Source organism: Heteronotia binoei, chromosome 11 (genome assembly GCF_032191835.1).
Source record: "Heteronotia binoei isolate CCM8104 ecotype False Entrance Well chromosome 11, APGP_CSIRO_Hbin_v1, whole genome shotgun sequence".
NCBI classification, from domain to species: Eukaryota; Metazoa; Chordata; class Lepidosauria; order Squamata; family Gekkonidae; genus Heteronotia; species Heteronotia binoei.
In genome coordinates this window covers 72,498,824-72,524,497 of record NC_083233.1, presented here as the reverse complement: position 1 = coordinate 72,524,497, position 25,674 = coordinate 72,498,824, and the positions used below count along the sequence as shown (strand labels likewise).

Genomic DNA, 25,674 nt, shown 5'->3' with positions numbered 1-25,674 from the left:
CCTTTTATGTCTGGAACAGTGACGCTCTGTATTCTTGGTGCTTGTGGTTAAACAGTGTGAGGGCTTCTGGAGTTCTGGTCAAACTGGTAGAACTCCTGATGGCACCTAGGTTTTGGCCACTGTGTGACGCAGAGTGCTAGACAGGATGGGTTATTTGCCTGATCCAACATGACTCTTCTTATGTTCTTATGTCTGGGGCAATGATGCTATGTATCTTTGGTGCTTGGGGGGAGGAAACAGTGTGGGGGGGCTTCTGGTGTTCTGGCCCCAGTGGTGGGCCTCCTGATGGCACCTAGGTTTTGGCCACTGTGTGAAACAGAGTGTTGGACTGAATGGGCCTTTGGCCTGATCCAACATGGCTTCTCTTAGGTTCTTAGTTCAGAGTAAATTACAGATATACCGCCTTTCTCCACATTGAGGCCCTACGCACCTTACATTGTTCTCCTCATCTCTGTTTCATCCTCACAACAACCCCGTGAGGTAGCTTAGACTGAGAATGCAGGACTGGCCCAAGATCCCTCAGCAAGCCAGTTTGGTGTAGTGGTTAAGTGTGCGGACTCTTATTTGGGAGAACTGGGTTTGATTCCCCACTCCTCCACTTGCACCTGCTGGAATGGCCTTGGGTCAGCCATAGCTCTGGCAGAGGTTATCCTTGAAAGGGCAGCTGCTGTAAGAGCTCTCTCAGCCCCACCCACTTCACAGGGTGTCTGTGGGAGAGGAAGATAAAGGAGATTGTGAGCCGCTATAAGACTCTGAGATTTGGAGTGGAGGGCGGGATATAAATCCAATATCATCGTCTTCTTCTTCCATGGCAAAATGAGGATCTGAACATGGGTATCCCAGGTCCTAGTTCAACACTTTAACCACTACACTACACTGGCTGTTGAGTTTCGTGAGGTAAAGTTTGCAAATCAGTAGTACGGCAGCTCTGCAGCAAACTCCGCTCCATAACTGAATTTCCCTCTCTAAGTCTTTGTCCCTAGCACAGATGTAATTTGTCCTCGTTTATTAACTTGTCTTTTTGAAACTTTCGACCCTTCTATTTTCATTAAAACACCTGGCTGCCTGTTATCCTATCTTCATGGCACACGGGGCTTGCGCCCTAGATATTTTTCTTTCTTTCTTTCCTCCTTTTAAAAAAAATTTTAATCTTCATTTCTTTCCACTCTGATACACCAAAAGATTTGAAAGCAAACTGGTGTGGAAGAGAAAATTGGGAGCAGGTATAACGCAGTTTGCGCTTTCGCGAGGCGCCTTCGGAGTCGGAAAGACCTGAGGCAATTCAGTTGTCGTTTTGCATTTCCGTCACTCCTCCTGCGAGCAGCCGTATTTGGGAGTAAGTAACCATCAGAGCCCCGGCAATTTGGGAAAAAAACCTCCTCCAATATTACCACTTAACTAGATTGTCACCCGCTGAGGGAATTTTTTTTAAGGGGCCTGAAAATGCTCTTGCTGCTACGGGGAATTGGTAAAGGAAGGAAACATTTGGGTAGATTGAAATCAAACTTATGAAAGTGCGAGAGAAGAACCTCTCATATTGTCTGTGAGTTTTTGTGATCCAGCAAGTTCACGGGCCCCTCTGTTGTGGTATCCTCAGCCTCCTGCCCCATTTCAGCTATCCGGGAGAGAGTGGGACTATACTCTCCCACTGTTCTGTAAAAGCTAGCCGTGCTGATAGGTTTAAAAGGATGAGGGACGATAATGATGATATTGGATTTATATCTCACCCTCCACTCCAAGTCTCAGAGCGGTCACAATCTACTTTATGTTCTTCCCTCACCACAGACACCCTGTGAGGTAGGTGGGGCTGAGAGAGGTCTCCCAGAAGTTGCCCTTTCAAGGATAGAGTCTCAGAGTGGCCTACAATCTCCTTTATCTTCCCCCACTGCAGACACCCTGTGTGGTAGGTGGGACTGAGAGAGCTCTCCCAGAAGCTGCCCTTTCAAGGACAGAGTGTCAGAGTGGCCTACAACCTCCTTTATCTTCTTCCTCCACAACAGACACCCTCTGAGGTGGGTGGGGCTAAGAGAGCTCTCCCAGAAGCTGCCCTTTCAAGGACAGAGTGTCAAAGTGGCCTACAACCTCCTTTATCTTCTTCCTCCACAACAGACACCCTCTGAGGTGGGTGGGGCTAAGAGAGCTCTCCCAGAAGCTGCCCTTTCAAGGACAGAGTGTCAAAGTGGCCTACAATCTGCTTTATCTTCTTCCTCCCTGTGAGGTTGGTAGGGCTAAGAGCTCTCCTAGAAGCTGCCCTTTCAAGGACAGAGTCTCAGAGTTGTCTACAATCTTCAGTCAGTCAGTCAGTCAGTCAGTCAGTCACATTTTATTTGTATCCCTCCCTCCCCGACCAAGCAGCTCAGGGCGGCTAACAGCATAAAATTCAATACATACATTATATAATAAATAACATTTGAAGACAAATTAAAATCCATAAAATTCTAAAAACATTAATACATTCTAAATTCTAAAAAAGATTAATACATAATCTTCCTTATCTTCTTCCCCCACTTCAGACATCCTGTGAGGTAGGTGGGTCTGAGAGAGCTCTCCCAGAAGCTGGCCTTTCAAGGATAGAGTCTCAGAACAACCTACAATCTCTTTTATATTCTTTCTCCACAACAGACACCTTGTGAGGTAGGTGGGGCAGAGAGAACTCTCCCAGAAGCTGGCCTTTCAAGGACAACTCTGCGAGAGCTCTGGCTGACCCAAGGCCATTCCAGCAGCTACAAGCGAAGGAGTGCGGAATCAAACCTGGTTCTCCCAGATAAGAGTCTGCACACTTAACCACTACACTAAAACTGGCTCTGGGGAGAGCCAGTTTCTTGTCTGTCTCCTAGCAGGAAGTGGGAAATCACGACGCTCTCTGGAATGATGTCCCAGTGAAAGTCTCTCCTGCACTGCCTTCCTCGATTGCCAGACACTGTGAGCAGGGCTGGCCCTAGACTTTCTGGCACCCAGGCAAGGCTAACTTTTGACCCTGCCCTGAAAATGTCACTGAGCCACGTGGGGAGGTGGCCAGTTTGGCACCCCAGCAGGCTGGTGCCCTAGGCAGTCACCTAGTTTGCCTAGTCTCAGAGCTGGCCCTGAATGTGAGTGTGTGTTAAGTATCGCCTGGGGTGGAATTCTAGCAGGAGCTCCTTTGCATATTAGGCCACACACCCCTGATGTAGCCAATCCTCCAAGAGCTTACAAAGAAAGAGCCTTGTAAGCTCTTGGAGGATTGGCTACATCAGGGGTGTGCGGCCTGATATGCAAAGGAGCTCCTGCTAAAATTCCACCCCTGAGTATCACCAGGTTGCTTCTGACTTGCAGTGACCCTGTGAATCAATGTCCTCCAAAACGTATCCTGAACAGCCTTGCTTGGGTCTTGCAAATGGAGTCAGTCCATTTCAGATTGGTTCTTTCTCTTTTTCCTGCCGCCTTCAACTTTCCCTAGCATTGCTGCCTTTTTTTCCAGCAAGTCTCATCCTCTTATGATGTGACCACAAAGTACAATAGCCTCCATTCGATCGCTTTAGCTTCTAGGGCAGCGGTGGCCAAACTTGCTTATTATGGGAGCCACACAGAATAAACACAGTGAGATGTTTGAAAGCCACAAGACAGACAGGAAGGAAGGAAGGAAGGAAGGAAGGAAGGAAGGAAGGAAGGAAGGAAGGAAGGAAGGAAGGAAGGAAGGAAGGAAGGATGGAAGGAAGGATGGAAGGAAGGAAGGAAGGAAGGAAGGAAGGAAGGAAGAAGGAAGGAAGGAAGGAAGGATGGAAGGAAGGATGGATGGAAGGAAGGAAGGAAGGAAGGAAGGAAGGAAGGAAGGAAGGAAGGAAGGAAGGAAGGAAGGAAGGATGGATGGATGGAAGGAAGGATGGAAGGAAGGGAAGGAAGGAAGGAAAGGAAGGAAGGAAGGAAGGAAGGAAGGAAGGAAGGAAGGAAGGAAGGAAGAAGGAAGGAAGGAAGGAAGGAAGGAAGGAAGATGGAGAGGGAGAGGTGGAAAGAAAGCAACGTTAAATGCATTCTCCAAGCTGCTGGCTTGACTTGGAGAAGTGATTTACAGAAACAAGCTGGCTGACAAGGCAGTGGGGACTACACAATATGCGTGAAAGAGCCACATGTGGCTCCCAAGCCGCAATTTGGCCACCCCTGTTCTAGGGAGAGGTCGGACTTGATTTGATTGGACACTAGATCAGTTTGTTTGGGCACTAAATCAATCTGGCGTTCGCCGGTTGGGCGCTTCGTTGGACCCTGGGCCTCAGAAGGCGTCCAGTCATGCCAGTTTGTTACACCAGCCCTCTGTGGATCACAAGCTTGGCTATATCAGCGCCCCCCCCCCCCCCTGGTTCATTGCCTACCTTCTGAGCTTAAAAGGTTTCTTAGCTGGGAGAGAACCCTGCCTAAGACCCCAAGAGTGACAGCCATCAGAGTTCATTGGTGATCTTTAACGTATGGAGCACCATCGGTAGGGCCACAAGCCTCACTGTGGCCAGTTTGGTGTAGTGGTGAAGTGCGCGGACTTTTATCTGGGAGAACCGGGTTTGATTCCCCACTCCTCCATTTGCAGCGGCTAGCATGGCCTTGGGTTAGCCATAGCTCTGGCAGAGGTTGTCCTTGAAAGGGCAGCTGCTGTGAGAGTCCTCTCAGCCCCGCCTACCTCACAGAGTGTCTGTTGTGGGGGATTTCAGTGAATCTCCCACGTTCTCCAAGATAATATGCAGCCCTTTGGTGTTTCGTTATAAAAAGCCGAGGGGCTGATTCTTCCTCTCATTTCCTAAAAGATAAAGGAGATTGTGAGCCGCTCTGAGATTCGGAGTGGAGGGCGGGATATAAATCCAATATCTTCTTCTTTTGCCGCTGTTGCAATTTTTGGAAGGATCGTCGTCATGTTTGCCGGTATCGACTTTCTTTGCACTATCTAAATACCTGCTACATCTGTTGACGTGTTGGAACAATCCAAACTTAAGCCAGAAGCTCTGCTTTTGGTCTCCAACCAGAGTCTTTCTTTCCGCCTCTGGTTGTAAATGCTGATGGTTTTTTTGCCTGCAAAGAGAAGATTTCTTTAGGGTTTCAGCGGGGAGTGGCTGAGTCTTAAAATCTTAATCGGAACAATTACCGCACAAGTGTCCTCAGCCAAGCTTCACCTCTCGGCGGCTTTAAATCCTAGCTTTGAACGAAACACACACGCATGCAAATCCTTAATTGATTTCAGTGAATCTCCCACGTTCTTCGGGATAATATGCGGCCCTTTGGTGTTTCGTTATAAAAAGTCGAGGGGCCGATTCTTCCCCTCGTCTTCCAAAGGAGAGATGCTTCTGAAATCTTCCTCCTCTGAAGCCTTCCCAGGGTGAGAACGTTGATCCATCATCGTCATTAATTCTCACAGTCAGATATTTGACGGGTAGATGGTTGTTCTGTAATTTGAGAGCAGGCCAAGTCCTTGGGAACTGCAGATGTGTCTTCACAGGAGTCTTGCCGTTCCGAGCAACACTGTCGTCTGGAGCTGAGCTAGTGCTCTTTACTCAGTGCCCAGAATGTCCAGCCATTGCCAAAGTCTCAGTACTTCTAGGCACTGCTCCAAGAACTCCAGTGACAACTGGCACAGTGCTAACCTTCTTCTCCCGAAGGTTCCTTCATTTTGTTCATTTTTGTTGTTCAGTCGCACAGTCGAGTCCGACTCTTTGCGACTCCATGGACCAAGTCACGCCAGGCCCTCCTGTCTTCCACCATCCTCCAAAGTCCACTCAAATTTGTGGTAGGTGCATCAGTAACGCTGTCCAGCAATCTCATCTTTTGCCGTCTCCTTCTTCTTTCCGCCTCTGGTTGTAAATGCTGTAATGTAAATGCTGTAAAGGAGAGCCAGTTTGGTGTAGTGGTTAAGCGTGCGGACTCTTATCTGGGAGAACCGGGTTTGATTCCCCACTCCTCCACTTGCACCTGCTAGCATGGCCTTGGGTCCGCCATAGCTCTGGCAGAGGTTGTCCTTGAAAGGGCAGCTGCTGTGAGAGCCCTCTCCAGCCCCACCCACCTCACAGGGTGTCTGTTGTGGGGGGGGGGGGAAGGTAAAGGAGATTGTGAGCCGCTCTGAGACTCTTTGGAGTAGAGGGTGGGATATAAATCCAATATCTTCTTCTTCTTTTGGCTTCTGTCTTTCCCAGCATCAGGCTCTTCTCCAGGGAGTGCTCCCTTTTCATTGGGTGGCCAGAGTATTTGAGCTTCGGCTTCAGCATCTGACCTTCCAGGGAACAGTCTGGGTTGATTTCCCTTAGGACTGACTGATTGGATCTCCTTGCAGTCCAAGGGACTCTCAAGAGTCTTCTCCAGCACCACAGCTCGAAAGCATCTATTCTTCTGCGCTCCGCCTTTGTATATTGTGAGGGGAGGGATGGTGGCTCAGTGGTAGAGCATCTGCTTGGTAAGCAGAAGGTCCCAGGCTCAATCCCTGGTATCTCCAACTGAAAAGGGTCCAGGCAAATAGGTGTGAAAAACCTCAACTTGAGACCCCCGGAGAGCCGCTGCCAGTCTGAGTAGACAATACTGACTTTGATGGACCGAGGGTCTGATTCGGTATAAGACAGCTTCATGTGATCATGTGTGTTCTCCTGTTCTTTATTTTCTATCCTGCTGTGTCCTGGGACTGCAGTGTCAATGAACCAGACCCTGTTTTTTTATTCCCGCCCCCCCTACAATTGTGACATCAGAGGAGAGCCAGTTTGGTGTAGTGGTTAAGTGTGCAGACTCTTATCTGGGAGAACCGGGTTTGATTCCCCACTCCTCCACTTGCACCTGCTGGCATGGCCTTGGGTCAGCCATAGCTCTGGCAGAGGTTGTCCTTGAAAGGGCAGCTGCTGTGAGAGCCCTCTCCAGCCCCACCCACCTCACAGGGTGTCTGTTGTGGGGGGAGAAGATAGAGGAGATTGTAAGCAACTCTGAGACTCTTCGGAGTGGAGGGCGGGATATAAATCCAATATCTTCATCTACCTCACAGGGTGTCTGTTGTGGGGGGGGGGGAAGGGAAAGGAGATTGTGAGCCGCTCTGAGACTCTTTGGAGTGGAGGGCGGGATATAAATCCAATATCTTCTTCTTCTTATGCTCCAGTGTTTGTCTGTAAAGTCCCAACGAATCTTCGTTTCATCACTGTTATGCTCCCTGCGTGGGGCTGCCCTTGTCCCAAATGTGGAAGCTTCAACTGGTACAGAACGCTTCAGCCAGGCTGCTACTGGGTCTCCCCTTGCAGGAGCACATTCAGCCTGCACTGGTTACTGATTGCATACCGGATCCATTCCAAGGCGCTGGTTCTTGCCTTTAAACCCCTCTATGGCCAGGGACCTGCATTCCTACGAGACAGCCTTTCCCCATATGTCCCCCAGAGCAAGGGTCCCCAACCCCTGGGCCGGGGACCAGTACCGGGCCGCGGCCTGTTTGCTCAGACCAGTACCAGGCCACGGCCACGCAGCCTCACCGCCCCGCAGCCTCACCCCCCTCCATGGTGCCGCCTCCCCCCCCCCCCAATTTCACCATTTTAAGGCTGGGGAAGGGGCAGTGAAGCGCCTCCCAGGTCAACCTCCCCCCTGCCAATCAGCTGATTGGGCAGGAAAACCGCTGCAGCAGCTGCCCTTGTCTCCTTCCTGGCGGGGGGGAGGGGTCAGCCAGGGAGGAGCTTCCCCGGCCTTAAAATGGTGAAAATGGGGGTGGAGGAGGCTGCGTGAGAGGGGGAGAAGGAGGGAGGAGAAAACGGGGGGTGGAGGATAGATCCAAGTGGGCAGCCGTGTTGGTCTGAAGCAGTAGAACAAAGTAGGAGTGAAGTTGTACCTTTAAGGGGCGGCGAGGCTGCGCAAGAGGGGAAGGAGGGAGGAGGAAATGGGGGAGGAAAATGGGGGGAGGAAAATGGGGGGAGGAGGAGGCGCTGCGTGGGGGGCAGGGGGGAGGCTGAATTGGGTGCCCCCACCCTTCCCTGGGGCCACGGTCAGCGGGTCAGCCCTGGGGCAAAAAAGGTTGGGGACCACTGCCTCAGAGGATGACCATGATGGTCTGCTGTAGAACAGCTGGATTCAAGTCAGGTAGGCAGGGTGTTTTTCATAGCAGGAACTCCTTTGCGTATTAGGCCACACACCCTCTGATGTAGCCAATCCTGCAGGAGCTTACAAGGCTCTTAGTCCAGGGCCTACTGTAAGCTCCAGGAGGATTGGCTACATCAGGGGCAGGGCTTTTTTTGTAGCAGGAGCTCCTTTGCATATTAGGCTACACATCCCTGTTGTAGCCAATCCTCCAAGAGGTTACAGGGCTCTTTTTACAGGGTCTACTGTAAGCTCTTGGGTATTAGCTACATCAGGGGGGCATAGCCTAATAAGCAAAGGAGCTCCTGCTACAAAAAAAAGCCCTACCTGTAGGCCCTTAGAGACCAAGGAGAATTTCAGTGGACGCTTTTGAGACTGAAAGCCTTATACCCAGGAACTGTCATTGGTCTGTGAAGTGCTGTTGGACTCAAACCAACTATAATTCCCCAGTATAGCCCTAAATCCCAAGGGGACTCCCTTGGCGTTATGCGTTAGAAAAGTCCTTTCCATTTTGGCATACGTTTCGGCTTCCTATTTTTAACTCAGTGAAGAGCCCCGTGGCACAGAGAGTGTTAAAGCTGCAGTACTGCAGTCCTAAGCTCTGCTCACGACCTGAGTTCGATCCCCAGCGGAAGCTGGGTTTTCAGGTAGCCGGCTCGAGGTTGACTCAGCCTTCCATCCTTCCAAGGTCAGTAAAATGACTATCCAGCTTGCTGGGGGGGAAGTGTAGATGGCTGGGGAAGGTAATGGCAAACCACCCCATAAAAAAGTCTGCCGTGAAAACAATGTGAAAGCAATGTCACCCCAGAGTCGGAAATGACTGGTGCTTGCACAGAGGACCTTTCCTTTCCTTTTAACTCAGTGCTCATGGACGATGAGCATTGGGGTTTTCTGCGAAGATGGAATGAACGCTTGAGAGAATTTCTGTTTCCCAATATCGAGGTTGCTTCCCTGTTAGAAGATAACTGATATTTTTCTCCGCAGGTCGATCCAGTGTTTGCAGAGGAAGTGAAGGAGAAAGTTCAAAGGTAGGCTGCGCATGTCATTGGCCGTTACAGACAGTTTGTTCTTTTAAGGTACTTCTTTATCTAATGGACAGGATTTGGCATTTCTACACCGACCAGTCTTGCTCCCAAGCTCCTTGGACCGTGCTCAGGGGAGAGCCGTTCGTGTAGGTGCTTCCTTGTTACTTTCCGATTGGGAGAAGGAATCCACGTTCTCCTGGCTTGGTATCCACAAAATACAAGAAACATAGCTGTGATCAGGGCCTTTTTTTGTAGCAGGAATGCTTTTGCATATTAGGCCGCACCCCCCCCTGATGTAGCCAATCCTCCTGGAGCTTACAGCAGGCCCTGTACTAAGAGCCCTGTAAGCTCTGGGAGGATTGGCTGCAGCAGGGAGGTGTGGCCTGACTGTGATATATATGGGCTACCCTACTTTTAAAATAAAACTACTTACGAATTTGCAAATGTCATTTACACAAAAATTGACAATAACAACCATTAAAAAAGCAATTAGACCATTTTTCAACAGAGCTCATTCTTGTATAGTGTCAATAGGGTTGCCAAGTCCAATTAAAGAAAAATCTGGGGACTTTGGGGGCGGAGCCAGGAGACTTTGGGGGTGGAGCCAAGAACAAGGATGTGACAAGCATAATTGAACTCCAAGGGAGTTCTGGCCATCACATTTAAAGGGACAGCATACCTTTTAAAATTCCTTTCTTCCATAGGAAATAATGACGTATAGGGGCACCATCTTTTGGGGCTCATAGAATTGGACCCTCTGGTCCAATCGTTTTGAAACTTGGGGGGTATTTTGGGGAGAGGCACTAGATGTTATACTAAAAATTTGGTGCCTCTACCTCAAAAAATAGCCCCCCCCAGAGCCCCCAATACCAACGGATGAATTCCCTATTATTCCCTATGGGAATCGTTCTCCATAGGGAATAATAGAATGCCCAGTAGACATTTCCCCCCCCCACGCTTTCTAAAAGGGGGGAGGGCCTCCAAACCAGGGAATCCCCCCTCCCTGCCCCCTCCCTCTCTCTCTCTCACACACACACACACACTTACCAGATCTTCTTCCGGAGAACTCTTGCTGTGAAAGCGAAAGCAAAACAAAGGGCGGGGCTGTTCTCCCAAGCCCTTCCTGCTCCCTGCCCAGCCTTAAAGGGGCAGACATTTTACAAACAGCTCAGGAGCTCTATAATGAAGCCTACAGGTATGTTCTCCCCCCCCCCTCCACCCCCCACTTCCCACTTCTTGAAGACCGGGAGATGAGGCTGCAAACCCAGGGGACTCCCGCCAGAGCGGGAGGGTTGGGAAGCCTAAGTGTCAACAAGAGGAAGACTTTAAGAATACTGATGAAGTGACAACCAAAATGCGTCTTTAACTAGTTACTCGTATGCTATATCACTATACAAGAATGAACATAAGAGAAGCCATGTTGGATCAGGCCAGTGGCCCATCCAGTCCAACACTCTGTGTCACACAGTGGCCAAAAAAATTATATATATACACACACACACACACACACATATATATATATATACACACACACTATGGCTAATAGCCACTGATGGACCTCTGCTCCATATTTTTATCTAACCCCCTCTTGAAGCTGGCTATGCTTGTAGCTGCCACTACCTCCTGTGGCAGTGAATTCCACATGTTAATCACCCTTTGGGTGAAGAAGGACTTCCTTTTATCCGTTTTAACCCGACTGCTCTGCAATTTCATCGAATGAGCTCTGTCGAAAATGGTTTCATTGCTTTTTTACGGTTGTTATTGCCAATTCTTGTGCAAATGACATTTGTAAAATCATAAGCAGTTTTATTTTAAAAGTATGGTAACCTATATATATCGCAATTAAGTTTCTTGCATCTTGTGGTATATTTATACTGTGATCCCATTCATTGTTTTTTTTGCTGCAAATGTTATGGTATCCACAAAGCCATCCCCAACATTGACGAGAGTAGGAGAGCCCTGGATTGTGCAGAGCTCTGTGGAACAAAACGCCTGCCTATGCAGCCCCCTTGAACACCTACCGCCATGAGATTTTGCATCATGACAATAATATGCTTGCAGTCTGAGTCTTCCCTTCCCTGCTGTTCAGCAAAGGGAAATCAAACCCAGCAAAGCAGGCACCTTCTGATAAATACTGTCATGGGGCACTAGATAGCATGGTGTAGTGGTTAACTGAGAGCCAGCATGGTGTAGTGCAAGGGTGGCCAAACTTGCTTGATGTAAGAGCCAAAGAAGAAGAAGATATTGGATTTATATCCCGCCCTCCACTCCGAAGAGTCTCAGAGCGGCTCACAATCTCCTTTACCTTCCTCCCCCACAACAGACACCCTGTGAGGTAGATGAAGATATTGGATTTATATCTCGCCCTCCACTCCGAAGAGTCTCAGAGCGGCTCACAATCTCCTTTACCTTCCTCCCCCCACAACAGACACCCTGTGAGGTAGATGAAGATACTGGATTTATATCCCGCCCTCCACTCAGAAGAGTCTCAGAGCGGCTCACAATCTCCTTGACCTTCCTCCCCCACAACAGACACCCTGTGAGGTAGATGAAGATATTGGATTTATATCCCGCCCTCCACTCCAAAGAGTCTCAGAGCGGCTCACAGTCTCCTTTACCTTCCTCCCCCACAACAGACGCCCTGTGAGGTAGTGGAAGATATTGGATTTATATCCCACCCTCCACTTCAAAGAGTCTCAGAGCAGCTCACAATCTCTTTTACCTTCCTCCTCCACAACAGACACCCTGTGAGGTAGATGAAGATATTGGATTTATATCCCGCCCTCCACTCCAAAGAGTCTCAGAGCAGCTCACAATCTCCTTTCCCTTCCTCCCCCACAACAGACACCCTGTGAGGTGGGTGGGGCTGAGAGGGCTCTCACAGCAGCTGCCCTTTCAAGGACAACTCCTACGAGAGCTGTGGCTGACCCAAGGCCATGCTAGCAGGTGCAAGTGGAGGAATGGGGAATCAAACCCGGTTCTCCCAGATAAGAGTCCGCACACTTAACCACTACACCAAACTGGCTCTTCTCACCAAACAGAATAAACAGATGTTTGAGAGCCACAAGACAGGAAGGAAGGAAGGAAGGAAGGAAGGAAGGAAGGAAGGAAGGAAGGAAGGAAGGAAGGAAGGAAGGAAGGTAGGAAGGGAGGGAGGGAGGAAGGAAGGAAGGAAGGAAGGAAGGAAGGAAGGAAGGAAGGAAGGGGTGGAGGTGGAAAGAAAGCAAATTTAACTATAAATGCATTCTCTCGAGTTGTCAGCTGGCTTGGCTTGGAGAAGTGATTTAAAGAGACAAATGCCTTCTCCAAGCCAGCCGATGGGGCATTGAGGGCTTCGATAGCTGCACAACATGTATGAAAGAGCCACATGTGGCTCCCAAGCCACTGCTTGGCCACCCCTGTTGTAGTGGTTGAGAGCGGCGGATTCTGAGCTGGGAGAACCGTGTTTGATTCCCCACTCCTCCACGTGCGCCTGCTGATGTGACCAAGAGTCAGTCACAAGTTCTCACAGAGAGGTTCCTCTCAAGAGCAGTTTCTGTCAGAGCTCTCTCAGCCCCACCTACCTCACAGGGTGCCTGTTGTGGGGAGAGGGAGGGAACAGAGATTGTAAGCTGCTCTGAGACTCCTTTGGGTAGTGAAGAGCAGGGTATAAAGTCTTCTTCTAGGTCAGTGGGCTGCCGCTTTGCTTTTTTCACCAGAAGCATGAGCTTCTGTGTAACCAGGCGTTCGAAGCCACACTGGTCTTGCAGGGCGAGGAAGGCTTCCTATGAAGCTTCCCTTGTCTTGCAAGGACAGCATGTCTTCAAATGCCTCATTTCCCGAACAAGCCTAGAGCTTTGTATTTTGTTTATAACAGCCGACATGCCTGATATTTGCAAGTTTGGGCCTCTTGGCAGTTAATTAGACTCTTATCTCTGACTACGTTTTAATTCACATCTGATTGAACGCCGGGCCTCGAATAGCCGTGGCTGTTTGCATTTTCTCCGGGTCACTCGATCCTCAGGAGGTTTTGCAACTGAAGGAGCGGCTGGCCAGACTTCATTCGCCTTTCCTGGCAAATCTTTCTGCACGAAGGAGATTTGAAGTGAAGGAGCCTGGGACCTGCCGTCGTCGAGTTGCCTGCATGCAACAGAATGTGGGAGGGGATTTTACAGTTCCGTTGCTGGGCAAAGGTAGCAAAATGAAGCCCAGCAGTCTTTTTTAACACACAAAATCCTGCCCAAAACTGTGGCTTTCGTAGCATTTAAACTGAACATGTTTCTAGACCTCATTGTGTTGAGACGCCAGCTATGCAAGAGGGGTTAAAGCCTTAAAAAAACAGGGTTGTCAGCTCTGAGTTCAGAAATACCTGGAGATTCGGGTGGGTGGATCCTTATGAGGGTGAGGTTTGAGGAAGGACTTCAGTGGCATATCATGGCATATAATATAATTCCCAAGCAGCCGTTTTCTCCACATGATCTGATCGCTCTCACCTGGAGATCAGTTGTAACCCCAAGTGATCTCTGGCCACCACCTGGAGGTTGGCAACCCCACTTAAAGAGCAAGGCCCAAAGAAGCCTTCACAGTGAGGATACCTGGACCTGGCTGCTGGTGCCCAAAAGGGAGTTACCACAGCTCTGTGCTGTAGCAACTTCCAAGTATCTACCAAGAATTGTAGTTCGAATACTGAAACGACTTGGATCCACTACCACTCTCAGTACCCAGCCGGTTTGGTGTAGTGCGGACTCTTAACTGGGAGAACGGGGTTTGATTCCCCACTCCTCCACTTGCACCTGCTAGCATGGCCTTGGGTCAGCCATAGCTCTCGTAGGAGTTATCCTTGAAAGGGCAGCTGCTGCGAGAGCCCTCTCAGCCCCACCCACCTCACAGGGTGTCTGTTGTGGGGGGCGGGAGATAAAGGAGATTGTGAGCCGCTCTGAGTCTCTGATTCAGAGAGAAGGGCAGGGTATAAAACTGCAGTCTTCTTCTTCCTCCTCCCCCTCCTCCTCCATTATATTGTGTAAAATTCTTCCTTAAGTACAGAATATTTATGTTTCTGGATTAGCCAACCTGTATCCAGTCTGGACCTTTGTTTGAGGTGTCGCCCAGCCAATTGCTTCGAGGAAACTCATGACCAGAGCTTTAAAAGGCAATACGCTTCCCCACTGATGCTCCGAGATATACTGCTGCAGTATATGGAAGTTCCTTTTTACTGTTATGATTGATAGCGATTATCAGTGGAGCCCTCCACTTATGTTGTTGATTGATTTAGAAAAAGAAGAAGGGAGTTTTTTTACACCCCACTTTTCTCTGCCTTAAGGAGTCTCAGGCTTTGATCATGCACATTAAAGAATGCACTTTCAATCTACTTTCAGTGCACTTTCCCACTGGATTTTGCCAACTCACACAGTAAAATCCAGTTGTAAAGTGCATTGAAAGTGGATTGAAAGTGTGTGCAAACGTGGCCTGTATGAGCTTTTCGGTCTCGAAGGCAATCCAGTTCAGTAACTCTTGTTTTTGTAGTTCAACAGTGTGGGATTGTGTTCATGTGGGAAGTTATGCTGCGATTGCACACACGAAATAATGCCCTTTCAATCCACTTTCAGTGCACTTTCCCACTGGATTTTGCCAGTTCACACAGTAAAATCCACTTGTAAGGTGCATTGAAAGTGCATTTGTAGTGTGTGTAATCGCAGCCTCAAAGTGGCTTACAATTGCCTTCCCTTCCTCTCCCGACAGGCACCTTGTGAGGCAGGCGGGGCTGAGAGAGTTCAGAGAGAACTGTGACGGGCCCAAGTTCACCCAGCAGGCTTCATGTGAAGGAGGAGTGGGGGAATCAGGCATTTTTCTCCAGATTAGAATCCACCACTCATAACCACTACACTGCATGGGCTGTCAGGTTTAGAAGGTTTATTGACTATTTTCCAATGCAGTTTAATACAAAGAATTTCAAGGTGGGGGAATTCAGAAACTCCGTGGTTATTTAATTATGTCATTTTGTAGAGAGAGGGGTTTTAGAAACGGTGCTGATGGATTATGACCAAGCATTTCATGTGCCTGATGGAAATGAACTGTGGTCCGTGAATGCTTGAACCACCAAAGATTTCTGTCTTTAAGGTGCTGTAAAAGTCTGTTGCCCGATCTCATCAGATCTCATCAGCTAAGCAGGGTGGGGCCTCGTTAGAAGAAGAAGGAGACTGCAGATTTATACCCCGCCCTTCTCTCTGAATCAGAGGCTCAGAGCAGCTCACAATCTCCTGTATCTTCTCCCCCCACAGCAGACACCCTGTGAGGTGGGTGGGGCTGAGAGGGCTCTTTACAGTAGCTGCCCTTTCAAGGACAACTCCTAGGAGAGCAATGGCTGACCCGAGGCCATTCCAGCAGCTGCAAGTGGAGGAGTGGGGAATCAAACCCGGTTCTCCCAGATAAGAGAGCTATGGCTGACCCAAGGCCATTCCAGCAGCTGCAAGTGGAGGAGTGGGGAATCAAACCTGGTTCTCCCAGATAAGAGAGCTCTGGCTGACCCAAGGCCATTCCAGCAGGTGCAAGTGAAGGAGTGGGGAATCCAACCCAGTTCTCCCAGATAAGAGAGCTATGGCTGACCCAAGGCCATTGCAGCAGCTGCAACTGAGGAGTGGGGAATCCAACCCGGTTCTTCCAGATAAGAGAGCTATGGCTGACCCGAGGCCATTCCAGCAGCTGCAAGTGAGGAGTGGGGAATCAAACCCGGTTCTTCCAGATAAGAGAGCTCTGGCTGACCCAAGGCCATTCCAGCAGGTGCAAGTGAGGAGTGGGGAATCCAACCCGGTTCTTCCAGATAAGAGAGCTATGGCTGACCCGAGGCCATTCCAGCAGCTGCAAGTGAGGAGTGGGGAATCAAACCCGGTTCTCCCAGATAAGAGAGCTATGGCTGACCCAAGGCCATTCCAGCAGGTGCAAGTGGAGGAGTGGGGAATCAAACCCGGTTCTCCCAGATAAGAGAGCTATGGCTGACCCAAGGCCATTCCAGCAGCTGCAAGTGAGGAGTGGGGAATCAAACCCGGTTCTTCCAGATAAGAGAGCTCTGGCTAACCCAAGGCCATTCCAGCAGCTGCAAGTGAGGAGTGGGGAATCAAACCCAGTTCTTCCAGATAAGAGAGCTATGGCTGACCCGAGGCCATTCCAGCAGCTGCAAGTGAGGAGTGGGGAATCAAACCCGGTTCTCCCAGACAAGAGTCCACGCACTTAACCACTACACCGAACTGGCTCTCCAGTTGGGACCAGTGTTCCCTCTAAGATGTGTCAGCGTGGGCTAGCACACAGTTTTTTAGCCTCCGTCTCACACAATTTTGTCTTCGCTCAGGGAAAACTGGCCCCGGAACAAACTGATTGATGCAGCAGCTCACAGTTTTAATGCCAGTTGCTCACGGAGTAGAATTATTGCTCACAAGACTCCGCAGCTTAGAGGGAGCATCGGTTAGGACTTAGATGGGAGACCGCCAAGGAAGACGGGGAGGGCTCTGCAGGGGCTGGCAACAGCGAACCACCTCTGCTCATCTCTTGCCTTGAGATCCCCACAAAGAGTCACCGTACGCTGACTGCCGCTTCTCTACCTGCCCTGCCCTGAATCGCCCAGGCTAGCTGGATCATGTCAGATCTCAGAAGCGAAGCAGGATCAGCCCTGGTTAGTATTTGGGTGCGAGACCTCCAAGGAAGCCCAGGGTCGCTATGCCAAGGCAGGCATTGGCAAAACCACCTCTGTCCTCTTTTGCCTTGAAAGCCCCTTGATCGGTTGCCCTGAGTTGGCTGCGAATGGATGACATTTTTGCACCCAAAGGCTTTGGGTGCTTCGGCTGCAGGAGACGAACACAGTGAAAGCGCCCCTCCAGAATTAAAATGGATACCGTATTGGTCAGCATGGCCTGCCATATTTAGGTGATGGAGAAGTGGACCCACCCCGCTGACTTTTAGGTGGCCTTAAAAAAAAAAAAAGGTAGTCCCCTGTCCAAGCACCAGTCGTTTCCGACTATGGGGTGATGTCGTATCACGATGTTTTCACGGCAGACTTTTTACGGGGTGGTTTGCCATTGCCTTCCCCAGCCAGCTACACTTCCCCCCACCAGCAAGCTGGGTGCTCATTTGACCGACCTTGGAAGGATGGAAGGCTGAGTTGACTTGGAGCCGGCTACCTGAACCAGCTTCCGCTGGGATCAAACTGAGGTCGTGAGCAGAGAGTTCAGACTGCAGTACTGCAGCTTTACCGCCCTGTGCCATGGGGCTCTACTTTCCACTAAAACTGAGAAAGTAGAAGGGGAAAACCTGGTTCCCCGTTCTCTCCCTGACATTCATAACTGCATGGATCAACTCAGTTGTACGAGTGCATCCATTGGTATGAGTTGCATCAATTAGCATTTGTTAGAGGAGGCTAGAAATGATTGAAAGAAGCAAAGGCCTCTCTCATTCTCCCTACCCCTTGTCTCCTCCCTGTCCCATGTAAGAGGGAGAGGACTGTGAGAGGAAGGGGCTAACAGAGCATCTGCTTGGCATGCAGAAGGTCCCAGGTTCAATCCCCGGTATCTCCAGTTAAAAGATCTGGCAGTGGGTGAGGAGAAGGACCCTCAGCCTGAGACCCTGGAGTGCTGCTGCCGGTCTGAGTAGACAATACTGACCTTGATGGACCGAGGCTCTGATTCAGTAGAAGGCGATTGCATGTGTTCCTCAGCTTACTGCCATTCCATGCGATCGAATAGCTCTGAAATCGAATGTCTCATTGCTAGGGCGGATGGAGTGCATTTGCTACCGGCGATACCGCAGGAGGATCTCCACGCTATTACGAGAAACTGCTTTGCTGTGGTGAACAGCTCCGTCTCGGAGGGGATGTCGGCTGCGATCTTAGAGGTAATCGCTCCCACCTCCTTCGCTCTGGTCGATTCGAAACCGATGTTCCCTCTAAGCTGCAGAGTCTCATGAGCAGAAATTCTACTTTGTGAGCGACTGGTAAGGAAAGCGGTGAGCCGCTGCATCGATTAGTGCACTCTGGGGTCATCCTTCCCGAGCTAAGACAGAAATGGGTGAGCTGGAGGCTAAAAATCTGCAAGCTGGCTCACGCTAACTCAGCTTAGAGGCAACAGTGGTCGAAACCTGCCACCTGTTCGTCAGGGGTTTTCTGTGTGGGTAACGGGCTTGTCCTGTACAAAATGGTTTTACAAACCTGCTTGGGTAAACGATTGGGGATTGTGGTCCTGCGTATAGCTTATTGTAAGGATCCTATTTATGTTATTTCTGTTATCGTTAACGTGTCTTGAGAATACGTACGCTCAGGTGCGCCTTCACTCAGGTTTGGCTTGATGACGTTTCTGCATCCCCAAATCAAATTGGTTACACGAGAGTGGCACAAAGTAAGTTCTGAGCATCTGCCAGAAGCATGGTCCTCTCTCTCAGTTGGCTTCAGCATCAAGGGATGCAAGCCAATAGAAATTTGGCCGTGGGTGGACGCAGAGTGTTCCCTGATCTCCCTGTGGCACTGCATTGTGCAAAGAAAAAATAGGGGGAATATTGCCAGTCACCCCTGATCTCACTTCACGTGGTAGGGGAATGTGGTGGTGGTGGGGAAGAGGACTCAAAGGCAGATCTTTGAAATTGGCTGTTTCATACAGGAGCAGGTAGTTCTGAAGAGAGAGAAAGGTTGTGGGAGACAAAATAATCCACAGCCTTGAAGAACGGAATTACAGTTCCGTACGAAAAATAATTAAGATCCTGTTGGAACATGCAGCGTAATTGCTTGTGACACCACAGATTTCAAGTCAATCACAGCCAGTCCAGAGTTTCTACAGGTGCTAGAATTACATTCTTTAGTTCTCTTTGTCAAGTTGCCAACTTCAAGTTTTCATAATTTATTGCCGGATTGTCTTCCTTGAAGATGCTGTGTGTGTGGGGGGGGGGGGGGGTGTCAGATGATCCAACACTGCCAATCCCTGCTCAGCAACCGAATCCTAACAGGCCAAGACACTGTTCCTGCTTTAGTATTATGATCTGATTATCTGGAACTGGGTTTTCCTTCCAGACAGCCAGACTAGGTTTGGTGTCCCCAAGTAGGATAACACTTGGAACAAGTGTAAGCCATGTTTCAAGATCTCAGTAGGCCTGGGGAGGTCAACTGGAGATCCTGATAGATCCGTATTTGAATCTTCCCATTGTTTTTAAAAATAAACTGCATCCTTTTACTGCTGCAATTCAAATCTGAGCCATCCATGAAGAGGAAGTCTGATATCTCCACCACTGCCCTACACCTGGTTTTGTTCTGAAACTAGCCAAACTAGTTTGCAACAAAAAAGGGGAGAAAAACACAACCCTACATGAGGAAGGTAACAAAAAAAGGTTGAGACAAAGAAAAAGAAACTAAAATACAGCTACGCACGTAGCGCCGGTGTGCAAAATATCGTCACGGGATACACAAAGTAAGAGAAAGAAGTCCTTTTCTCCCTTTCTCACAATACAAGAACTCGTGGGCACTCAATGAAATTGCTGAGCAGTCAGGTTAGAATGGATAAAAGGAAGTCCTTCTTCACCCAAAGGGTGATTAACATGTGGAATTCACTTCCACAGGAGGTGGTGGTGGCTACAAGCATAGCCAGCTTCAAGAGAGGATTGGATAAACAAATGGAACAGAGGGTCCATCTGTGGCTATTAGCCACAGCGTATTGTTGGAACTCTCTGTCTGCGGTAGTGATGTTCTGTATTCTTGGTGCTGGGGGGGGGGGGCACAGTTGGAGGGCTTCTAGCCCCACTGATGGACCTCCTGATGGCACCTGGTTTTCTTTGGTTACTGTGTGACACAGAGTGTTGCACTGGATGGGCCACTGGCCCACTGGCCCAACATGGCTTCTTTTATGTTCTTATGTCTCTAATGTAATTACACATTCGAAAGTGCTAAAATATCAGATAAAAACCGCAATCCTATGATTCTGCGTATAAGTACCTAAACCTAATATAAAGAGAAATGGCCAATCATATAAACAAAATGTGCTTAGGAGACTTTTTAATTTGCCGTTGTTTAGGCATATGGTTTATGTGTATTTTAAATCCATGGGCCTATGAAATGTTGTACATTTAGATGATGTACATGTTGCATTTCAAGAATATTTATCGCCACTTATTCCATGGGTAAACATCTCAGTGTGAGTAAGGTAGTTACCCCAGTTCCAAGTATTTCAAGTATTGCTAGCCTCTACATCCCAGCCTTGGTATTCCTTGGTGGTCTCCCATCTAAACATTAGCCAGGACCAAGTATGATCACCATCTTCAAGTCCTTGAAGAGCTGTTCTATAGAGGTTGGGGTGGAATTGTTTTCTGTGGCCCCAGAAGGTAGGACCAGAACCAACGGGTTGAAATTAAATCAGAAGAGTTCCCGGCTCAACATTAGGAAGAACTTCCTGATCGTTAGAGCAATTCCTCAGTGGAACAGGCTTCCTCGGGAGGTGGTGGTCTCTCCTTCCTTGGAGGTTCTTAAACAGAGGCTAGAGGGTCATCTGACAGCAATGAAGATCCTGTGAATTTAGGGGGAGGGGGTTGTGAGTTTAGAGCGGTTCCTCAGTGGAAGAGGCTTCCTTGGGAGGTGGTGGGCTCTCCTTCCTTGGAGGCTTTTAAGCAGAGGCTAGAGGGCCATCTGACAGCAATGAAGATCCTGTGAATTTAGGGGGAGGGGTTTGTGAGTTCAGAGCGGTTCCTCAGTGGAACAGGCTTCCTCGGGAGGTGGTGGGCTCTCCTTCCTTGGAGGTTTTTAAACAGAGGCTAGAGGGCCATCTGACAGCCATGAAGATCCTGTGAATTTAGGGGGAGGGGTTTGTGGGTTTCCTGCATGGTGCAGGAGGTTGGACTCGATGACCCTGGAGGTCCCTTCCAACTCTATGATTCTATGAACCCTGCTTAGCTTCCAAGATCTGATGAGACCAGGCTAGCCTGGGCTATCTAGTTCGGGAACAAACAGTACACAATTATTAGACGAATTTCCCACTAGCCTTATGCTGCTGTCACGCTCCTCTTCTCAGCGGGGCTTCCGTCCGATTTCACGCTATCTGTAGCAGGGCTGCAACTAGCTTCACCTTTTTTGCGCGGCAAACAGAAACTGTTTTTAGAGGTTTCTGTTTGTGCGGAAAAGGCAAAGCCAGTTGCAGCCCCGGGGCAGATAGTGTGAAATCGGACGGAAGGCCTGTGGAGAAGAGGAGCGTGAGAGCGGCGTAGGGCTAGTGGGAAATTTCAACCGTCTCAATTTCAGCAGCAAACCCTCGGTTGAAATCCCAGCTTGGCGCCAGTCGACAATCCTGCTTGCTTTCGGATGCGACGACTGTCCAAGTTTAGGTCATGATTAGGATGCCTGGCTGGCTCTTCCTGGATAATTATCCTGCTTGTTGCCCCTCCGCTACTTGGAGAAAGTGAAACCCATCTCTCTGTCTTAAGGGGGGGAAACACATATGCCAGGGGTGGCCAACGGTAGCTCTCCAGATGTTTTTTTGCCTACAACTCCCTTTAGCCCCAGCCAGCATGGCCAATGGCTGGGGCTGACAGCGTGAAGTGCCACCTCTGTGGAATCTCAAGTGTCTCTTACTTCTGCTTTCATTTTTTAGAAAGAGGGACCTTTTGCTGCCCTCCAGCGAAACCTGTTCTGCATTGCCTGAATTTTCGGTAGGAGCCGAAAGAAGGTCATAATGGCAATGAATATTTATCTTTTAGACTAGGAAGAACTGCAAGATTCGTGGGTTTGGTGTTTTGGTTTGGGTTTTTTCGGCCAGGTAACTTTTCCAAGGAAGACAAGGCCTATTTATCTACCCTTTGGCCTGTCCCCAACTTGCATTCTGGCGAAGGGAGAGAGAGTTGTTGGAAACAGAGTGTGAGCGTTGAGCACAGACGTGCCCAGTTAAAATCTCACCTCAGCCGTAAGTTCATTTATTGGTTTCAGCAAACAGCTGTTCTGGTGGTTCGTAACCTTTAATTCATCACTGCCTGCCAAGAAATGATTAAAAAAGGACCTAAAACAACACAGCAGACAAGACAAATGTTTATATAAGTTTACTTGGGATAAATATGTAAACTATCAGACATATGTTACGTAAGATCCTTGCAGCTGACGGTGGTCTTCTGATTCTTTCATCTCGGGTTCAACTCTTGCTTTCTGGGTGCTACTTTTACACTGGCCCTGATAATGGGATTTTACTCTTAGGACCTAAACTGGAAGGTGCATTTTTGCAATATTATTATTACTTGCTGTTTATGTCATTGCTGCTGACATAAGACCAGGTACATTTGTGGCCTTCCAAAAACTGTCATTCATTTCCATATTGGAACATTCCATTTGGAGTCCTATAGCAGTTGTTTATAGAATCATACAATCCCCAGTCATCTATACTTTCCCCCCAGCAAGCTGGGGACTCATTTTACCAACCTCGGAAGGATGGAAGGCCGAGTCAACCTCGAGCTGGCTACCTGAACCAGCTTCCGCTGGGATCGAACTCAGGTTGTGAGCAGAGAGTTTAACTGCAGTACTGCAGCTTTACCACTCTGTGCCACAGGGCTCCTGAACTCACAAATGCCTCCCTCTAAATTCACAGGATCTTCATTGCTGTCAGATGGCCATCTAACCTCTGTTTAAAAACCTCCAAGAAAGGAGAGCCCACCACCTCCTGAGGAAGCCTGTTCCACTGAGGAACCGCTCTAACGGTCAGGAAGTTCTTCCGAATGTTGAGCCGGAAACTCTTTTGATTTAATTTTAACCCATTGATGCTGAGGATTGAACCTAGGATCTTCCTCACGCCAGCCGGATGCTCTACTGCTGAACCACAGGCCCTCCCCTTAAACTCAAACTCCCCATTTCCCTTGCGCAGCTCAAACCCGCGAGCATTTTTTGTGTCGTTTTCTTCTTTTTTTGACAAATGTTTCCCCTTAAGTTTATGCGGTAGTACCATAATTTTTGCATCACTTGCATATAAAAGGCATATATAAAACCTGTCACAAAATGTTCCTTAAAAGCAACCGCCGACTCTGGAATGTCAGCGGTGAACGTGAGTGAAACGAAACAGCTCGCTACTCTGAATGGCCCGAAACAGAAAAGACATGAAAAGGAACACCTTCGTAAATCTTTCCCGGGAAAGTGTCACCTTTGCCAAGTATTATCAGTGCTTCAATCCATGTAAGACTACCACCCAGGCTGTTTTGCAGATGTGTTTTTCATATTTTTCTACAGGGAGAGGTTTACTTTTTCGCCATGCAGGGATTTCGCAGTGCGGAGCGGCTCAAAAGCGCCTCACGTTTACAGCCCCCACTCTACTTTCAAAAGCTTTGTTTTGTCCAAATTTCCCGTGGATAAAATCTATCGGCCTTGACGACAACACGGGACCATCTGCCTAGGCCGAAAAGAAAAGAAAAGAGAGCTCTTGAAAGATGGTGTCATTTTAATTAGATGAAACCCCTACCTGAGATTGGTCGACAGGAGGAAGAGCCATCTGTCAAAAAGCCTGTTCTGTTAAGCAGGGCAAAGCTGGATCGGAAAAGCTGTCCTCAACCCATGGCCCCGCTGGGCTTGAAAAACGCTGGTTGAGGCTGTCGGATAAACAGCCACAAAAATCGGATCTTTTCAAGTGTGTTTTGTCCTGTAGTCCTGGGCTCCCCAACCCCCAGGCTGTGGACCGGTACCAGTCTGTGGCCTGTTAGCAACCTGGCCGTGAGTTGTGTAATTATTCCATTAGGTACTGCAATGTAGTAACAATAATAATAAGACAATGACATTGGATTTATACCTTGCCCTCCGCTCCGAATTTCAGAGTCTCAGAGCGGTCACGATCTCCTTTCTGTTCTTCCGCCACAACAGACACCCTGTGGGGCTGAGAGGACTCTCCCAGAAGATGCCCTTTCAAGGACAACAACCACAAGATTTATGGCTGACCCGAGGCCATTCCAGCAGCTGCAAGTGGAGGAGTGGGGAATCAAACTGGTTTTCCCAGATAATAATAATAATAATAATAATAATAATAATAATAATAATAATAATAAGAAGAAGAAGAAGAAGAAGAAGAAGAAGAAGAAGAAGAAGAAGAAGAAGAAGAAACAACATTGGATTTATATCCTGCCTTCCACTTCAAATTTCAGAGTCTCAGAGTGGCTCACAATCTCCTTGACCTTCCATAACAGACACTCTGGGAAGTGGATGGGGCTGAGAGAGCTCACCCCAGAAGCTGCCCTTTCAAGGACAACTCCTGGAAGAGCTATGGCTGACCCAAGGCTATTCCAGCAGGTGCATGTGGAGGAATGGGGAATAAAACCCGGTTCTCCCAGATAAGAGTTCGCACGCTTAACCACCACACCAAACCAATAGAAATAAAGTACACAATTGTATCATCCCAAAACCATTGCCCCCCCCCTCCCCCCGTCCCCCAGTCCATGGAAAGATTGTCTTCCACAAAACCAGTCCCTGGTGCCAAAAATGTTGAGGACCGCTGCTGTAGTCGCTTCCCTACCTTTTTTGTTGTTGTTGTTCGGGATTTGAACTCTGGCTGGGTTCGTTGTGTCATTGGCAGAACAGGCAGGCTGTTTCGCTTGGCTTCAGGGCTGCTGACTCCCCCTCCACTTTCCTGAAACGTGGGGCAAGTGCCACATCAGGGAACGGGATGCAGAAGACCCAAGGTGGCTCCTGAGCCACTAAATGAGTATCACTGATTGAAAGAACGTGGTACAGCCCTACCAAAGTCGTTGCCTCGAATGTGGGAAAGAAGAAGTTGAGAGGTCACCTGCAATACTCCCTCTAAGCTGTGGAGTCTTGTGAGCGAAAATTCTACTTCATGAGCTACCGGTATTAAAGTGGTGCTCCACTGCATAAATTAGAGTGCTCTGGGGCTGTTATTCCTGAACTAAGACAAAAATGCATGACCCAGAGGCTAAAAAAACTGTGAACTAGCTCACACGAACTCAGCTTAGAGGGAACACTTAGTCACATGTTATAAATCCTTCCTCACATCAGGAGAGGTAATTTATCAGGGTGGTGAGAACCAGAGAGGATTGTGAGGCACTCCAAAGGGATCTGTTGAGGCTGGGTGAGTGGGCATCAACATGGCAGATGAGGTTCATTGTGGCCAAGTGCAAAATAATGCACATTGGGGCCAAGAATCCCAGCTACAAATACAAGTTGATGGGGTGTGAACTGGCAGAGACTGAGCAAGAGAGAGATCTTGGGGTCGTGGTAGATAACTCACTGAAAATGTCAAGACAGTGTGCGATTGCAATAAAAAAGGCCAACGCCATGCTGGGAATTATTAGGAAGGGAATTGAAAACAAATCAGCCAGTATCATAATGCCCCTGTAAAAATCGATGGTGCGGTCTCATTTGGAATACTGTGTACAATTCTGGTCACCACACCTCAAAAAGGATATTATAGCATTGGAAAAAGTGCAGAAAAGGGCAACTAGAATGATTAAAGGTTTGGAACACTTTCCCTATGAAGAAAGGTTAAAACCCTTGGGGCTCTTTAGCTTGGAGAAATGTTGACTGTGGGGTGACATAAGAGGTTTACAAGATTATGCATGGGATGGAGAAAGTAGAGAAAGAAGTACTTTTCTCCTTTTCTCACAATACAAGAACTTGTAAGCATTCAATGAAATTGCT

General features: G+C 48.7%; 1 protein-coding gene across 1 annotated transcript in view; it reads left to right on the top strand.

Annotated features, from left to right (window-relative positions):
- The window catches only part of GLT1D1 (glycosyltransferase 1 domain containing 1), a 116,379-nt gene that overhangs the window by 65,859 nt on the left and 24,846 nt on the right, over positions 1-25,674 (top strand). The window contains exons 9-10 of the mRNA XM_060249463.1: positions 9,028-9,071; positions 17,804-17,924. Coding sequence (XP_060105446.1) covers positions 9,028-9,071; positions 17,804-17,924 — 165 coding nt within the window. The remainder of the gene's footprint in view (positions 1-9,027; positions 9,072-17,803; positions 17,925-25,674) is intronic.